Source organism: Leopardus geoffroyi, chromosome B1 (genome assembly GCF_018350155.1).
Source record: "Leopardus geoffroyi isolate Oge1 chromosome B1, O.geoffroyi_Oge1_pat1.0, whole genome shotgun sequence".
Lineage (NCBI taxonomy): Eukaryota > Metazoa > Chordata > Mammalia > Carnivora > Felidae > Leopardus > Leopardus geoffroyi.
This window is the reverse complement of record NC_059327.1, coordinates 49,961,846-49,978,882: the sequence shown is the minus strand read 5'-3', so window position 1 is coordinate 49,978,882 and position 17,037 is coordinate 49,961,846. Positions and strand designations below refer to the sequence as shown.

The following is a 17,037-nucleotide window of genomic DNA, read 5'->3' as shown; positions in this document are numbered from 1 at the left end:
CTAACCTGATTGCATAACAAAATCATTAGAGGTGCTTATTATAAATATAGGTTTCAAGGCCTCATATCCAGATTTCTAATCCCTTGATGGAGCCTAGGAATCTTTACTTCCATCAGCGTTCCCAGATGATTCTGATATTGCTGGTATAGGCTATGTAACTATTACTTGGGAAGCACCGCATTGTGATTTAGAAAGCAGCGTATATCCACACATGCTTGAAGAGACATCGAGAAATGCACATTCAAGCCCCAAGTCAGCCACCAACCAGCGTTTTTTATCCTGCATAAGACACTTAACCTCCCTGAGCCTAAACACGAAAGCAGTTGGCCTGAATAACCTTCCGACTTCCCTCCAACTCTCTAGCAGTCTGTGATTCTTCATGGAAAGTTTGGTTTGGGAATGAAGTTTCTTTGGTGCTATATCTGTTAGATATCTCTTCCTAGAATTTTTTCCTTTTGGTTTCTTTTAGGAATTAAAAGAGTGCTCAGGTCATGTATTTGTGGATTCTGTGCCTGAATTCTGCTTGCCAGAGGTAAGATGAAAGTGATTCTTATTGTAGAAACAAAGCATATCTTGTCATCTCTCAAAATGGAAGTCAAGAAATAATCTTAAGGGGCTTAGCTGTCTGTTTTCAAAATGAAATGAATCTATTATTCCAGGCACATTATCATGCAACTAAAATATAATCATTTAGGAGCCTTTTATATTATCTGTAAGAAATTTAACTCTCCTTTTTGTATTCCTAGCTCTTTCTATAATCCCCACTGACACTTGTACCAGGGCATCGTTCTGAGCATGATACAGAAATAACTCAAGGCTTTCAGTTTTGTAATTATATCCCTGTGTCTTAGATTAGCCATACTGTTTGTAGTCTTGCTTACAGTGGGTAATTGGGAATTGCTGTTATTCAACCAATACAGTAACCTGTAATATCAAATATTGCTTGAAATTCACAGATTCTGAATTGAGCCACGGATACCTATTCACTTACATATTATTATCACAGTGACACTTGTTTTAAGAGTTTGGGGTCAGTTTTATCATTTTAAAGAAAACAAAGGTCAGTTTCCATTCATTTTAATTTTTTGTTTCCTTGTTTTTATTTATTTTTGAGAGAGAGAGGCGAGCAGCAGAGGGTTAGAGAGAGAGGGACAGAGAACCCGAAGGAGGCTCCAGGCTCCAAGCTGTCAGCACAGAGCCCAACACATGACTCAAACTCAGGAACCATGAGATCATGACCTGAGCCGAAGTCGGACACTTAACCAACTGAGCCACCCAGGCGTGCCCCTGCCCCATTCACTTTAAAAGCAGCTAAGTAATCTCAGTTGACAGAGTCCTGATCTCTAGAGCGGTCTAGATGGCATTCTCAACAGACAAAGTATAGGGAGGCCAGTAGCTAGTCCCAGGTTCCTAAGGAAATCAGTGAGAAGCTACCATCCTGTTCTTTCCATGTACCCAGTGGATTATGGTGCCTCTAGAAAATACTGTCACAATTCAGTGCCAGAAGAAAATTTGAAGTACTATTTCCCTTATTTTTGTACTCTTTCTCCGTCTCTTTCCATTTTAACACCTTCTTTGATATTCTGTAGATAAACTTGTTTTCTCTCGTTGAAGTATGTGTATGTGCCCTTTTGGAGTTGTGGAGCAAGATTGGTAACTGAAGGTGGCAGACAAGGGAACAAGTTTGAGATAAAGTAGTAAGAGAAACAGTGAAGGTAAAGAGTTGCCAAGAATCCTGAGCTCTTCCTAACTGCTATTCAAACCTTTTGTCACCTTCATTTGTCATTTAGGAATTAGTGGGGCAGGTCCCCATCTGTTCAAAGATTCCTAATCCCAGGTGCTGCATTTATTTTCAGCTTGCTACATATGGCACTGACTGCAGCAACCTTCAGTTTATGGACCACAGTGTAGAATTTATGAATTGGTGTTCTGATGACTTTCGGACCTGCTCCACGGAGTACTAATCAATTAGAAATTGGAATTAAACAATTTGTATTTTGGGCACCTGGTTGGCTCAGTCAGTTAGGTGTCCGACTTCGGCTCAAGTCCATGATCTCACGGTCCATGAGTTTGAGCCCTGTGTCAGGCTCTGTGCTGATAGCTCAGAGGCCGGACCTGCTTTGGATTCTGTGTCTCCCTCTCTCTCTCTGCCCCTCCCCTGCTCATGCTCTGTCTCTCTCATTTAAATGTTTTAAATAAACATTTTTTAAAAATTACTATTTCACAGTTCACCTTTTGCTTGGCTAAAGGATTATTGATATATTTAGGCTTCTAGAGCTATGTAAGTTTTTTCAGCTTGTATTGTCTTGTAGTTTGTGTCAAGTTAGTAATAGTCACTATTTTAAGGTAGAGGCAGGGCATTGTATGATTGGGAGAAAATAGGAGAGTCACAGAATCAGGACAGATATACTTATTCTAGTGCAGTCTTCAGAAACTTATAGGTGAGCTAATCCCAGTCTTCCTGGAATTTAAAATCTAGTGCAACTACCTTAAATATTTTTGTATCTGCCTAAGTCCACACTGTAGACTGAGTATAAAGTCTAGGGCAATATAGTAAGAAACCAATAAATTATGAGTGTTTGACCCAATTCATGGTCTATAGAACCCAAATGTCTATATACAACAAGTTTAAAATTAAAATAATCTTTATTGGATTTTGAGTGAAAGAATGTAAACAAAAACATAAACGCGAGTATATAAACATGGTTTGGATGTTAAATTTATTTCTCAGGAAAAAATGCTTATGTAGGCACCCTTGATATATATACAGACAGAATATATATGTATACGTATATTTTTTTCTTCTAGCTGTCCTTACCAAATTTCTAATCATTCTAGACTCTGTGGGCTGACTCTTACATATTAAAGAGAAATTTCAAACTCACCCAGTTTCTCTGTGCAAGAGGGAAAGGAGATGCTTTTGAGCTTTCTTGTTGTTTTAACCATTGTTTTCTTGTTTTCTAAAGTTTTTTTTTTTTTTTTTTTAGTTTATTTATTTGGGGGGGGGGGTGGGGAAGGGCAGAGAGAAAGGGAGAGAAAGAATCCCAAGCAGGCTCCACAGTGCCAGCACAGAGCCTGACACAGGGCTCAATCCCACAAACTGTGAGATCATGACCTGAACCGAAATCAAGAGTCAGACACTTAACTGATTGAGCCACCCAGGCATTCCCTTGTTTTCTTCTGGATCTGTCACTCTGCGATTATGTCTTAATTTTCTTATTTGTTTAAGAATGGTTCTAGAGAGGTAGTAGGGAATAGAACTATTGGAATGTTACCTGACCCTTCCTTATGAGGATATTGTCCTGGAAGTGCAATGCACACATGGAGTTAAGGGTGGTGTAAATTAGCTGTTACTGTCATTAGGCATTTTATTCACACAGATTGCCATTGCCCTAGCAGTGAGTAACTTCTGACCTCTAATCTACATGCTGTCCTCAGGAGCTGATTATCTCTTGGCGGCTTTATTAAATTAACTTACTTTGTATGTAAAGCCATTCAACCAGAAAATACCCACAGCCAAAATGGAAAACTGTCTCTATTATTTGCAAGATGGCACAGAGCTCTTTGTTCTTACTTCTTCTCTGTGGGAGACATAATAGCTCAACAACCCATTCTCCCAACTAAAACGCTTCCTTGACTTACCCTATGCTGTCCTTAGTACACCATACAATTTCTCAGAGGTAACTTTAGTGATTGAGACAATGTCTCTGAATAATCGCAATTCACTTTTCCCACAGAAAGTGCCAGTTCTAATGATGCATTCCTCCAACAGCAGTGCACCTAGGCCTGTTTTGCACTTGGCTGCCACAACTGGGAGGGGACAGAGATGAGTCACACAGGATTCTTACCCTCAGAGACATTTAATATTGGAGGGACAAAGTGGTGCTTTGAGGAGTTGTTTTACAGAATGGCAACAGTCATAAGAGGGGCATCTACATAGAGACACCTGGGTGGCTCAGTTGGTTGAGCATCCAGCTTTGGCTCAGGTCATCATCTCACAGTTTGTGAGTTCAAGCCCCACATCAGGCGGATAGTGCAGAACCTTCTTGGGATGCTCTCCCTCTGTCTCTCTGCCCTCCCAAACTCACTCACTTTCTCTCTCTCTCTCTCTCTCTCTCTCCCTCCCTCCCTCCCTCCCTCCCTCCCTCTCTCCCCCTCCCTCTCCCCCCCCCATAATAAATAAACTTAAAAAAAAAAAAAAAGAGGGCTTCCAGAAAATGCCTTGGTAATTCTTTCTGAGAAAGAATTGTGTTTTTTTCATCTGGGCAAATCAGGAAGGTTTAACAGAGGAAGTGAATTAAGCTTTAAAGGACAAGTAGGACTTAAATATATGGGGAAACATTCCTTTCTGCTGAAAGAGTTTTCATAAAGTTTACTAAACACAAGTGGCATTTTCCCTCACCTGCCAACCTGTCTTTCCCTTTTCATGTGACCTTAATAGTGGAGTAAAAGGTAAATTTAAGGTTAAGGCTAGGGCAGAATATGATAGTATAATTTCCTTTTGTGATTCTGACACTAGATTTGTTTTGGATCTGTATCCAGCACTAGTGATCAAAATTTCCCTCTAGAAGAAAAAGAAGTTTCCTCCTGCATTTGCCTTGTGAAGGGCTAGTTTGTGCCTAAGCTGCTCCCTCTGTCACCAGTAATCCATGGCAGTGGTGCATTAGATTCGCATTCCCCTCACGGCTTCTGTCATGCTCTTTCTGCTTCACGGTACCTGGTTGCACGTGCTAGGCAGCAGCTGCTGAGACGTCCTGTTGTCATTTCCCCTCATCTGCCTAACTCAGAACTCTATTTCGGTAAAATCTGAGCGCTGCTGGTGCACTGACTGGCTGCATTCTCGCTGTTAGCCATCCTGTCCTGCTACTTAATGCCAACATTAGGAAACATCCTAAAATGAGAGAATAGAAGCGTTGCGTGAAAGGCATCATTATTCTGTAGTACAAGAACAACTCCTCTGCATTCTGACAGCATCATTTTTCAGTCACATCATGTTGATCTATGTGCCCTGAACAGATATGTATCATTCCCTCCCCTTTCTTTTCAGACCGAGCTAATAGATCTGTCTACGGTAGATGTGATCCTCATCTCTAACTACCACTGCATGATGGCACTGCCCTACATCACTGAGCACACTGGTTTCACAGGCACAGTGTATGCCACAGAGCCCACCGTCCAGATTGGCAGGTGAGAGTATTTATTCTCCCAGCAGAAAGTGGCTGAAGAACTCCTTCCTTCCTTGGTGACCATTTAACAGAATGTTGTGCCAAGAGTGATTGGTGTTTCCTTCTGAGCAGCTAACCCAGAAGTAGAATTGGTGTGAGTAGACTACTCTCCACAAATAAAACAAACATTCATTGGAATTGCCTCAAGATTAATGCAGCAAGTAGTCTCAGTCTTTTGTTTGGTTTTTTGAAACAAAGAGTGGAAGAAGGTGTTCGCAGAGACAGGTCCTCTGTGCAGATGACCCTAATTAGGGGAGGTAACGTTGAGTAAGATGTCACAAAGATGTAATGCAAAGAGCTTCAGGAGAAAGGAGCATAGCCTATTGAAGAAAAGAAGAGATCGTATTACTTTGCTTTCAGAATTTCCTCCCTGTATGATTTAGCACAGACTGTAAATGGAGACAGCTTGTAGAAAACAGGATAAGTAATTAGATGGTTAAGTTGACTGTACTTGTGACAGGGTGAAACTCAGAGCTCTAAGGAGTAAAAGGAGCCTGCCTTTGTCTCTGAGAATGCTCTGCTGTTTCTTCCTCTGCCCCTCCCAAGCCTTCACGATGCAAGTGGTTGCTGCCAGTACCTATAGCATTATTTAGTGAGAGAAAAATCACGTGAAGAAAATTATCTACCCCAGAAAAAAGAATTATGTTGAAGCAGACTAACAAGTATAGTATAAAGTGAAACTAGCAAGACTCAAAATACAGGATCGAGGTGTTGATACAGACTCTTAGCTTCGGGTTCCAGTGTCTTGCAAAAGTACAAGATGGAATTACCAGAAAGAAACCAAATGTGTCCTTGTTTTTTGTGTCCGCTCACGTTAAAGAACATTTCACGTGTACAGGAGAAGCCTGGAGATCTGAGGAAGGGACATTATAGGAAAGGCAAACTCATGGTGGTGGATCACTGATAATGAGAGGATAAGCTGAAAGCATCAGACTCTACTCTGAAAAGGTTAAAGCATGAGGAAGGACACGCCAGACTGTTCTCCAGGAACTCCAGCCAGAACGATAATGTGCCTAGGTCCCAGATCTTTGAATGTGCTAGAACTAGTGCTGCTCCTTGAAGATGAAAGGAGATGGGATGGGGAATAAATAAATCGATGGAAATGAAATGAAGTTGTTCAACGTTCAAGTGCTAGTAAAACTACAGCCTACCGTATCTCTATGTTGATTGGGAGAGGATTTGAGTCAATATGGGTCCTCTCTACTGCGTTCTGAAAGGGGAGTCAAGATGTTGAAAATCTTTTTCTCGCATTTTGGTCATCCTCTAGTCATCCAGGATTCTCACAGGTCTCTGCCATGCACTTCTCAGAGCACATTGCATCATCGATCCACTCGAGTAAAGCATTTCTTAGGTTCCCCTCTGTTGTGATTTTGTGGTAATCTATCTCATGATCTGCACACAGAACCTGTCCTTTTGCAAGTCTTGAGTTAGGCTTTTAGGATTAATTCTTAAGAGTATTCTTCCATGTGGAATTTTGTAAATTCCCAAAACGCATGTCAAGAAAACGTGCTTTTCCAGTGTAAAATTTCCACTTAATATTGTCATTAAAAAAACAATCCTACCCCACCCCTGCTGCCACCAAAATCAGGTACTTCACAGTCATTTGGCTTTTCCTCCGTTCATATTTTTAGTTCCATTAAGGCAGAGATCTTAAGAATAAGAGCTAAACCATGGGCTTGTATATTTCAGTGTCCAAAGATAAGATACATGCCAGGCTTGTTTTAAAGGTGAATTAAATCATTTATGTTCGAAATGTCTAACATGGAAATTCAACGAGATGGTTGGGTTTCTGTTCAGGTTTATGTGAATGGGTGTCCAAATTTATATGCAACAGAGAGAAAAATGATTAGGGAGGGGGAAGGCAGACAAGCCCACTCGTCTTGGCTACCATGTTACGAATGTGGTGTTTTTCTCATTTTTCTATGAGTGCTCATCACTTTTTTCTTTAAACTCAGGCTTCTCATGGAAGAGCTGGTGAATTTCATTGAAAGAGTGCCCAAGGCTCAGTCTGCCTCCTTGTGGAAGAACAAGGATATTCAGCGGTGAGCAGTAGACCTGTCTGTTCCCCTTGACAGTAGACCCACAGGCTTTGTGAAACAGTACCATTTGTTCCTTGTGTTATGCTTTACACTTTTACTGTTAGAACTCCCTATCTTATGGAAGGGCTATGTTTGATACAACCAATATATTGTGAGAGACCATGTCCAAGGTACTGTACAGGGTCCAAAAGGTTTTTAAAATTAGTAAAACAATTGGCGCTGTCTTTGAGGTGCTCAGGGGTTGATGGGAAGTCAGATCATTGACAGATAAATTACAGCTTTGGATGGCATGTATTGTAAGAGGTGCTCGTCACAGTGCTATAGGCACTCAGAGAATGAAGAACTCTTTGTGTAGGGAAGCTGATGAGGACATCCTTAGGAGGTGGCAGTTAAGGTGGGTCTTGAAGGAAGAAAAGGACTTTCCTGATAGAAAAGGTCAGGAAGTGCGTCCCAGCACAGCATGACAGGATATAGTATATTCGGGGAACAGTGAGAAGTACAGGGTGGATGAGAGTGGGAAAGCAGAGAGGTGAGAAATGAAACTATAGAGGTACATTGGAGCAAGATAATGAAGAATCTGATGTGTGAAGTTTGAGTTTTGTATTATGGAGAATGGGAAGTCCCTCTGTGGAGGTTTGTAAGGAGAATGTTGTGATCACACATTTGGGGGAGAGTGACTCTAGAAGCAGCACGAAAGATGGGTTGGGTGCCGAGATGGAGGCAAAAGACCAGGTGTAGGACTCTTTCAGAAACCCAGGGGAGAGAACAAAAGCCTGAACGGAGGCAGTAGCAGGGAGCATGAAGAAATTTCTAAGACAGAATGGAGAAGAATTGATATGAATTGTGAAAGAGGCTGTGAAGTCATCCTTAGGAAGATCAGAGGAGAGCTGAGCGGCAGCCCAGGGTAAAAGGGAATTTCCCCACACCTGGCCTTGTCATTTGGTATCAGATGCTGCAGAAATATCATCATGTAAGATGGAGGTAAGACCCTTGGTTAATGGAAGTCCCAGGGAGGTTAGTTTCACTAGAGTGCTAGGATCAAAAACCAGATCGTAAGAGGTGACATAGTAGAAATATAATAGTAGAGGCAAGGAGGCAGCTTGATTCTACTTCCATGCTCATGTTTCAGTAGTAGCGGAGGACCCTAGCCAGTCTGAGCATACTGCGGTTTCTGTGAGCCTACCCTCCATCACGGTGGTCCCAGCCTTCCAGGCCTAGCATCCAGAGTCTGGAGTAAAAACTCGTCATTGGCTTTTTAAGTAGTGTGTGTCCCATGTGTGCCTGCCCAAGTCCACTCTTTTCCAGCCACCTTGCCACTGAGTTCTCTTTCCCTCTAGGTCAGTGATTTGTGAGCTCTCTAGTTATCTAAGCTTTAGAATGTCTTAGTTTTTGTGACTATTCCTTCTACAAAAATATGTATGTGTAGCTAAGAGAATATGCTTTGTTTTTATACTGTAACTGTTTCAGAGTTTGAGCATATGAGTTTCCTCTGTGTATGTGTTGTTTTATTTAACTTACACTGTGTGCCAGACACTTGTTTTTCTTAATTCACTTAAAGTCTCAGCATTTTACTTAATTTATTTAGTTCTGTAACATGATCGTTTTGCAGAAGAGAAAACAGGCACAGATAGGTTAAGTAACTTGCTCAAGGTCAGCCAACTAGTGAGTGGTAGGATTTCAATTAGAACCCAGGCAGTAGGGCTAGCCTGGTTCCAGAGTTTGTGCTTTTAACCATTATGCCGGGCTGCCTTGAGGGCACACATGTCACTTTTTGAGTGCATGTGAGCCCCCTCAGGTGAGGAGAGGAGGAAGTATGTGTAACTGTGCTCATTTTTCTCTGTTTTATGGATATTGTTTGGGTCTCGATTTCTGTGATTTAGGGATATGGTGTCTGTATGGCTTCATGGTAGGAAAGACTCACACGTGTGTCTGACTCTTCTGTGTGTACACCCACCTGCCTAAGACAAGGTCCCTTTCCCTTCTCATTTTGCATTCTTGTTCTCAGCTGCCTCTCCTCCTGCCCATTCCTATCCCTCCTTCCCCTTTTCTTTCTCTCTCCTGTGTGCCCACTGGAGCACATCAGACCTAGCTGTGTGCATTTCCCGCCTTAGAAATTTTAGGACTTTGTTCTCTTTCCCCATGGAATATGTACACATTGGCCCTTATTTCCTCCTTTTAAATTTATACCCCTTACAGTATTCTTCCACAGATAATTTTGGCACACCAGAAGTGATGTTCAAAGGTCACTGTTTCCTGGCTCCCAAACCCTGGGCCAAGTCTTAGGAAGTCCCATGTCCTTATTTTGCCTTTTCTTCTGTGACCTTGGGCAGAGTCCTTGGCAATTTTCCTTTGCCTCCCATTCTTTGTAAAATACAACGAGATAACTGACTTACAAAAGAAGTGCCATCGTTTATGAGGGAGAAGGGTGAAATGACCTTGAAGGAGCAGAGGATGGGGAGGGCAAGGTTGCAGGGGTAGACTGAAAGTTATTTCCTAAGATGCTTAGGAAATCTCCCTTTTAAAGAAGGGTGCTCCTTGAATTAAAACCTTGAATTCGCCACCTAGTGGGCAAAAATCTGAAACTGTTGAAAGCTAACTTGGTAAAGGAGCAAGCTGAATAACTTGGACTAGTGGAGAAGACCTCATTTCATTATTTCATATATTGAAACCATATTTCTGATCCTGATCAAGTATTGTGTTTTGGCATCTGAGCACAAGATGAGCCATAGTTATTGATAGAGAAAGAGAAGACTCTTATTGGAAAGAATATGCTGAGTGTTAGAGAAACAAACCGAGCAAGCCATGTCCTCTTTTTCTCCTGGATAAACTCCGCATAAATATTACAAGCGGTAGAGGAATTTGAAGAGCTGTTTTGTAATTGACATCAGACAAAAGAGTTCTTGTGAAATACTCACCTAGAATTTAACCTTGGGCCAGAATACTAAAAGTGCTCCATTTGAATAACATTTATGCTGAAGGCTTTACATCACTTTAAAATTTCTGTCACGAGCCAGTTCATATCTAGTGTCCCAAAGTACTGTGGCACACTAAATTGAGTGAGAAACACTGTTTTTTGCTGTCTGTTACATTGACATTTTTCCCAAGTGATATGGGCTGTGTCTTCTATTTTTTCATTCCCCTCTTTTCTTCCCCCTTTAATTCCTGTACTCACCTTGTTGAGAGGGGTCTTAAGTAGGGCTTACAAACTCAGATGACTCCAGGGATGGGAAAGGTCAATACAGGAGTAAGGTGGGCCACCTGTAACTGTGGACTAGGGATCACATCCCTCTAAAGGGGCACAGCTTCAGCAGATTATGGCCATATGGAAACGTGAGTCTATTGCTGCCAAATCTTCCTTTTCTTTTTCTTTTTTTCTTTTTTTAAGAGAAGCCCAAACTCTGGATGTTTTAAATGTGATTTTTTTTTTCATCTTTTTAAAATGTTGGCTCACACATGAAGATAAAATCCTGTATGATCCAAGTAAAACACCTCTGAGTTGGATTTGAGACTCAGGCCCCAAGTTTTTGACTTAAACTTCACACAGGCGGTCTCTTGGTTAAGTGCCTAGAATTGATGCATTTTGGTAGCTTAAGTTATTTAATAAGACCATGAACTAAAAAAATAAATTAATTAAAACCTTTCAGACTCATTGGTCAAAGGAATCTGACAAATTCTCTTAAATCATTTGAAGTTAGTTTGAGTTAGCGTTTGATTTACTATTAGGATGTATAGCAAAAGAAGCTATTACTCTTGCTTTTTGGCAGCTGTCTGACTCCCCTGCCTCAGTTGACACCGCTCCTTGAGATTTATTTAGAAGTTAGACATCTTTCTTCCTCATTTTGATGGCCGCAGTTTACTCTTCTTGAAAAAGATTTTGAAGGGTAGGAAAAGGAGACTCCCTCTGCAAGATAATTTTTGAGTCTCTGACTTTCCCATACCCACTTCAAGGTTTAGGGTTTTTAACAGGAAAATTTAGAACAGAATATTCCACTTAAGAAACTAAACCAGCAGGTAGGATTTTCCGGTATTAGCCTAGAAGTCTACGGTTATAATTAAGGATAAATCATTACAGGATATTGTCATAACCTTCTTGCAAGCATTAAGGAATTATGCACCGATATATTCCTGACAGAAATGTTGTGGCAGTTTTCAGTAGTCAGAGCTCAAATATGTGGGTTCATCCCTTATAAAAAACATAAAAGAAGACATGGTTGAAGTTCCTCAGCTCTGATGCTCCATGGGTATTTGTAGAGGAATTTATCAGGGCTAACTATATGGTCGGGAAAAAATTAAAGCTATGGGCTTGGAGATCAAATAGACAGGTGTTTAAATTTCATATCTGCTTCCCAGTAGCTGTAGCAATTTATTTCTTCTAGGCTCTGTTTCTTCATTTATAAAACAAGAATAACATTAGCAGCCTTGCAGGGTTGTGTTGAGGACTAAATAAGTAGCATGAGAGTCCTTCAAACAGTGCAAGGCACATAGTAGGTGCTCTGTAAACACCAACATCCTTTTCCCCTTTAATGATACTCTTGGCTCACATAACCTCTTTTCCATAATCAGCACACATGTGCCTTCCACAACCTAATTTATCTTTAGATGCTACCTTTCCTGATGAAAGTAAGGTAGTATAAAAGAAGGAAAACCATTTTTCTGATTCCACAGTTGTCTCCTGTTAGTTAGCACTGTCATCCAGACGCTGGCACTCAGTCTCCTTTTCTGTAAAACAAGAGAATTGAATTAAATTATCTCTAAGTTCACTTAGGTTACAGCTTTTAAAGATGTCCAAGGGAGAGGCTCCTTAAGCCAGTGTTCATGGAGTGGCAGTACTTTGATGAAGTCATCACTGCTTGTCCTTGAGCTTTGCAGTTCCAGAAACTTAATCATTTCATTTCACTCAGAGTTGATTAGCCTCTGAGGGACTGATTCCGGCTAACTAAACTCCCAGGATATTGACTGACAAACAAAAATCCCATTTAATTACTTTATACTGAGACATCTGCCTGGCTCCAGAACTAAAATGGTTCATCTATCTAGGACACTCCGGTCTGGTCAGCAAGTCCACTTAAGAGATCAAGTTATAGATAAGAGGTTTTTTTGATGAGAATCGAATCAAAGCAAAGGTAGTTTAGGTACTCTGGAGAATTGTTTTTATTGTGCTTTAGTAGCCTAAGCAATTGCCTTTGTCCTTTTTAGAGATAAATGGGTCTAAAACAAAAATCAGAGATTATAGTTTTAGGTTAATATTAAATGCCCAGGGCGCCTGGGTAGCTCAGTTGGTTAAGTGTCAGACTCTTCTTGATCTTGGCTCAGGTCATGGTCTCACAGTTCAGGAGTTCAAGCCCCACCTCGGGCTCTGCACTGACAGTGCAGGACTACTTGGATTGTCCGTCTCCCTCTTCTCTGTCTCACTCCTTCGCCCCCACCCCCTCCGCTGCTCACATGCTTTTGCTCTCTTATATAAACTTAAAAAGAAATATTGAGAAATACTTGATTATCAAGCTCCACTTTAGTAAACTCCACATAGATCATCACTCTGCTAAAACATCTCCACCCCACCCCATTCACATGTATATTAAGCACACTTTCCTGTAATGAGAGGAAAAAGACGTTGCTGTTGCTTATATTCTTTGTATTCTGCTCTTACATTCATTTTGCAGATTCCTTCATTCATCACACACTCAGAAAAAACCCAACCAGTGTTTTATCTCTAAGCTTTTAAGTGGTCCCTATGGACTTAAAAGTCTTACTCTTTAACACAAACACATGGTCTTTGCTGCTTGTTGGATGCTGGTAGGATGGAAGAAGAGACAGCAGAGCTCTGGCATGATGTCAGAACACTGAGGGAAAGTTTCTTAAGTACTCAAGTGTGATAAGAAAAAACAAAACAATGAAATCTTTTAGAAAGTACTTATTAAACATTTAGACTCTGAGAACTTGACTTTGATAAATTAGAAAGCCAGAAAAAATAGAACTAGTTCCCACTGGGTTTCTTTATCCAACTTTTCCTGAATCAGCCAATCATCTTAATAGCTTCGAATGGCTCTATAAATCCCTCTCTATAATTACAGCCTCAGGTAAGCACAAGCAGAATTTTAGGGAAAATTAGGTTAGATGTTAGGAAATATAAGGAAGTAGTGACCAAGTGACTAAATACCGCAAAGGAGTAAGAAAAGGGTGTCAATAAAAGGAATTTGTGAATATAAATATGGAATTCAGACGACTTATTGACTAACTGCCAAGTGCCTGGCATCATGATAAGTTTGCAGGAAAATACCCCCAAAAGTTTAAGACATAATCCCTGTACCCAAGGAGCTTGTCAAGCAAAGATTATATACTAAGTGGCCAGACTTACACTGGACTTGGCAGATTTAAATAGAGTTTCAAAGAGGGAAGAGGCGATTCTAAGATAAAGGAAGGGTAGAGGCAAAAACAGGGCAACATGGCATGATTGAGAAGTGACTGGATTGGTTCAAACCAGCCAGTGCATACCAGGAAAGAGAGAAAAGAATTGGAAATTAACATTGTAGAAAAGATTATTGAAACTTTGGTCATTTGAAAAAGCCACCAGTATATTTGACTAATTCCTAGTTTAAATCTCTTCTGCAGCTGATAGGAAATTCACCAAAATTGTGGAAATTTTGTCACCAAACCTGTATGAAAAAGGAAACCTCTGGATATTTCCCAATAGAAAAATGACAAATAATTAGTTTTAAATCTGAAAAATAGTGTACTCAATAAAAGGTACCAGAATAAGATACCCCAAGAATTTAAGTATAAGGGGGGAGTTAAAGTGATTGAATTTCAGGGGCGCCTGGGTGGCGCAGTCGGTTAAGCGTCCGACTTCAGCCAGGTCACGATCTCGCGGTCCGTGAGTTCGAGCCCCGCGTCAGGCTCTGGGCTGATGGCTCAGAGCCTGGAGCCTGTTTCTGATTCTGTGTCTCCCTCTTTCTCTGCCCCTCCCCCGTTCGTGCTCTGTCTCTCTCTGTCCCAAAAAATAAACGTTGAAAAAAAAGAAAAAAAAATTAAAAAAAAAAAAAAAGTGATTGAATTTCATTAAGCTAAATTTCATAAAGCACTGATTATCCTATATATGATGATTATATATATATGTGTGTGTGTGTATGTGTGTGTGTGTGTGTATATATATATATATATATATATATATATATATATATAAATAACACATTTGCTGTAGTCCTCACAACAATCTTTGAAGGAAGTATTTTACCCTCAGTTTAGAAATATGGTGGAAAGAAAAGGTTAAGTAAATCGCTCAATGTTGCAACCAAAATAAGCAAAAATTGAAGTTAAATTGGATATGAAGAATACCCTTCTACAGAAGTTCTGTATAATTAGTGCTTATAAAAATGTCATTGAGGAGACCTCAGGAAAGCCCAGACTTAGTTAAGGTATTTAAACATGGGTTCTGTGCTAACATGTGATCCAGAAAACTATAATTTATGAATAACACTGGGTTGTCTGTTCTGAGTCGCCTACAAGAGCTTCACCTCTCTCTGGCTCCACTGGGAAGGAATCACTCACGTGGGTGATGGCACAGTTCTGTTCCTCACAGGTGATGGACTGAAGCCTCCTTCAGGCCCTTGTGTGTGAACCTCTCCACAGAGCGTCTCACAGCGGTTTCATCATAGTGAGCAAGAGGACAAAAGAGAGAATATGGGCAAGATGGAAGTCACAGTCATTAGTAAACTAATCTTAGAAGAAGTGACATCCCTTCAGTTTTGTCATATTCTCTTCACTTGAAGCAAACCACTAGGTCCAGCCCACCCTCTGGGGAGGGGAACCACACAAGGGAGTGAATACAGAAGGCCAGGGATCCTTAGGACCATGTTAGAAGCTGCCTGCCATAAAACCCTGCACTGAGCAGGTCAGACTCGAGACCAGAGTCCTTGGGACCTGCATAGCCTTCCTCTTCTGGCTCACTGGTTGGTTCTTCCCTGAAGTTCTCACCTCTTCACACACTGTCATAGGGCTCTCTAGCCAAACTTATTGGTGCACTTTGGACAGAACTTGTCAATAATTGACTCACTGGTTCCTACCTTTCCTGGGGCAACAAGTGAACAGACATTTTTATTTTGTGAGTGTCTTTTGTGTTGGGCACTGCTCAGTCAGGATACAAAAATGCAAAAAGATACTATGGTGTGAGTAATACGATATAATGGAATAAAAACATATATGTTATTGTTTTTATTGTTGTATTTAACAAGGCTATTATCTCCTTCCCAACAGTGCTCTCCTAAACTAGTTATTAAAAAATCATCATGAATGTTTCTTTATAAACAGATGCTTTCCTCAGTTTCTCTGGAACATAAATTTATTATTTCGATGCCATTTGCCCTAACAGGAAGATGAGAGAAGATCCAAGTTGAAATATACCTGAATTTTTCACAAGTCTTTTGTTTTGCTTAAGGAAATTGTTATTCTCTACACTCTAGTAATTTCTTCAGAAGTAGGTTCTGGACTGTTGAAGACAAAAGTAATAGATATTTCACATCTTTGGTCTTCCCTTTTTCCCTTATCAAGGGCTCAGCATTTGCTGGCTTATTCTAGAGGTTGAATATATGATTGTTTAATCTCCAACAGAGAGTGAAGGAAACATTAGCCAAATGCCTCATCTTGAGAAAGACTGTTTCATATTTTAATCTGCTTAATTTGTAGAGGACATTGTCCCAGATGGCAAGGGGAGAGTATGCTGGGAAGGGTCCTCAAGGGAAGAAAGTAAAGCCCAGAAAGTTGTTCTGGGTAATGGCCGTACTGGTTGTCAAGGGATGGGAAGAAGGTTCACTGTAAGGAAAGCGGGTTGAATCTAGCCTTGAGTATGACTTTTTGCTCCACCTCTAACAGAGATGACTCTGTTGCAGCACCTTGGCAAAGCTGAGGGCAGTGTAAGACAAATTCACCTAAGTTGAAAGATGTGATTGGGCTGCAAGTGTTATTTTTCATCCTCCCCACCCTCTCAAGCCACTCCCATAATAGCCTTCCAGCTCTGGCTTAAAGCTTAGAAACAAACCCTTCTTCTCATACCCAGCCCAAAGTAAGAAGTCTTTATTTTTATGAAGGTCAGCACTAGGGTGCCCAAACCATGAAGCTCCCTGATCCTGAGGAATTTAAAGAAGGCGCTAAAGCAGGGGAGTAGCTTGGGTTCTTTCTTGAGACCCTATAGAGCAGTGCGTGGGCCACTCAAGTTCAGAGTCATTGCTGCTCATTGAAGTAAATCACCCTGGGCTGAAGTTTACTCTGATACTGTTGGAAAATGCGTATGTTCCTGGAGCTGTGTTGGCTGTGTTTTGGGAGGGGAGGAATTGGGGGAGGGAGTGGTTAGAGACCATCTTTATTCAGCATCTGTTCTCTGCCAGACATTCATGTACATTATACTATTTACCCCTCACAGAACAACTCTAAATTCTTCTAGAGGTGCTGCTCTCCCAGTTTCACAAATAAGGAAACTGAGGCTCAGAGGTGAAGAAGTAATGCTGGGATTTATATCCAGACAAGACTGTAAATCCTGTTTCTTCCATCAGGTGCCTCTGAGAGAAACCTCTCCTTCCTCCAAGTAGTTGGCAGAGAGTCAACAGGGGTGTGAAAGGAAAAGGGAAGCAGTAGCAGCAGCCCCTACCACTAGCTGCATCCAAAGGGCTCTCCTGTACCACTTCCCTGTCTCTGATACACAGTTAGGCCATTCTCCCAAAGAGAACATAGGATGTGTACCTGGCCTTGACCACTGTCACAAGACCTGAGAAAAAGAAGCTGTC

The 17,037-nt window shown here is 40.9% G+C and overlaps 1 protein-coding gene across 2 annotated transcripts in view; it reads left to right on the top strand.

The window, feature by feature from the left end:
* INTS9 (integrator complex subunit 9) overlaps positions 1–17,037 on the top strand; it is a 101,166-nt gene that overhangs the window by 43,558 nt on the left and 40,571 nt on the right. For both annotated transcript variants that reach the window (XM_045461687.1, XM_045461698.1), the window contains exons 4-6: positions 470–532; positions 5,048–5,187; positions 7,181–7,267. In XM_045461687.1, coding sequence (XP_045317643.1) covers positions 470–532; positions 5,048–5,187; positions 7,181–7,267 — 290 coding nt within the window. The remainder of the gene's footprint in view (positions 1–469; positions 533–5,047; positions 5,188–7,180; positions 7,268–17,037) is intronic.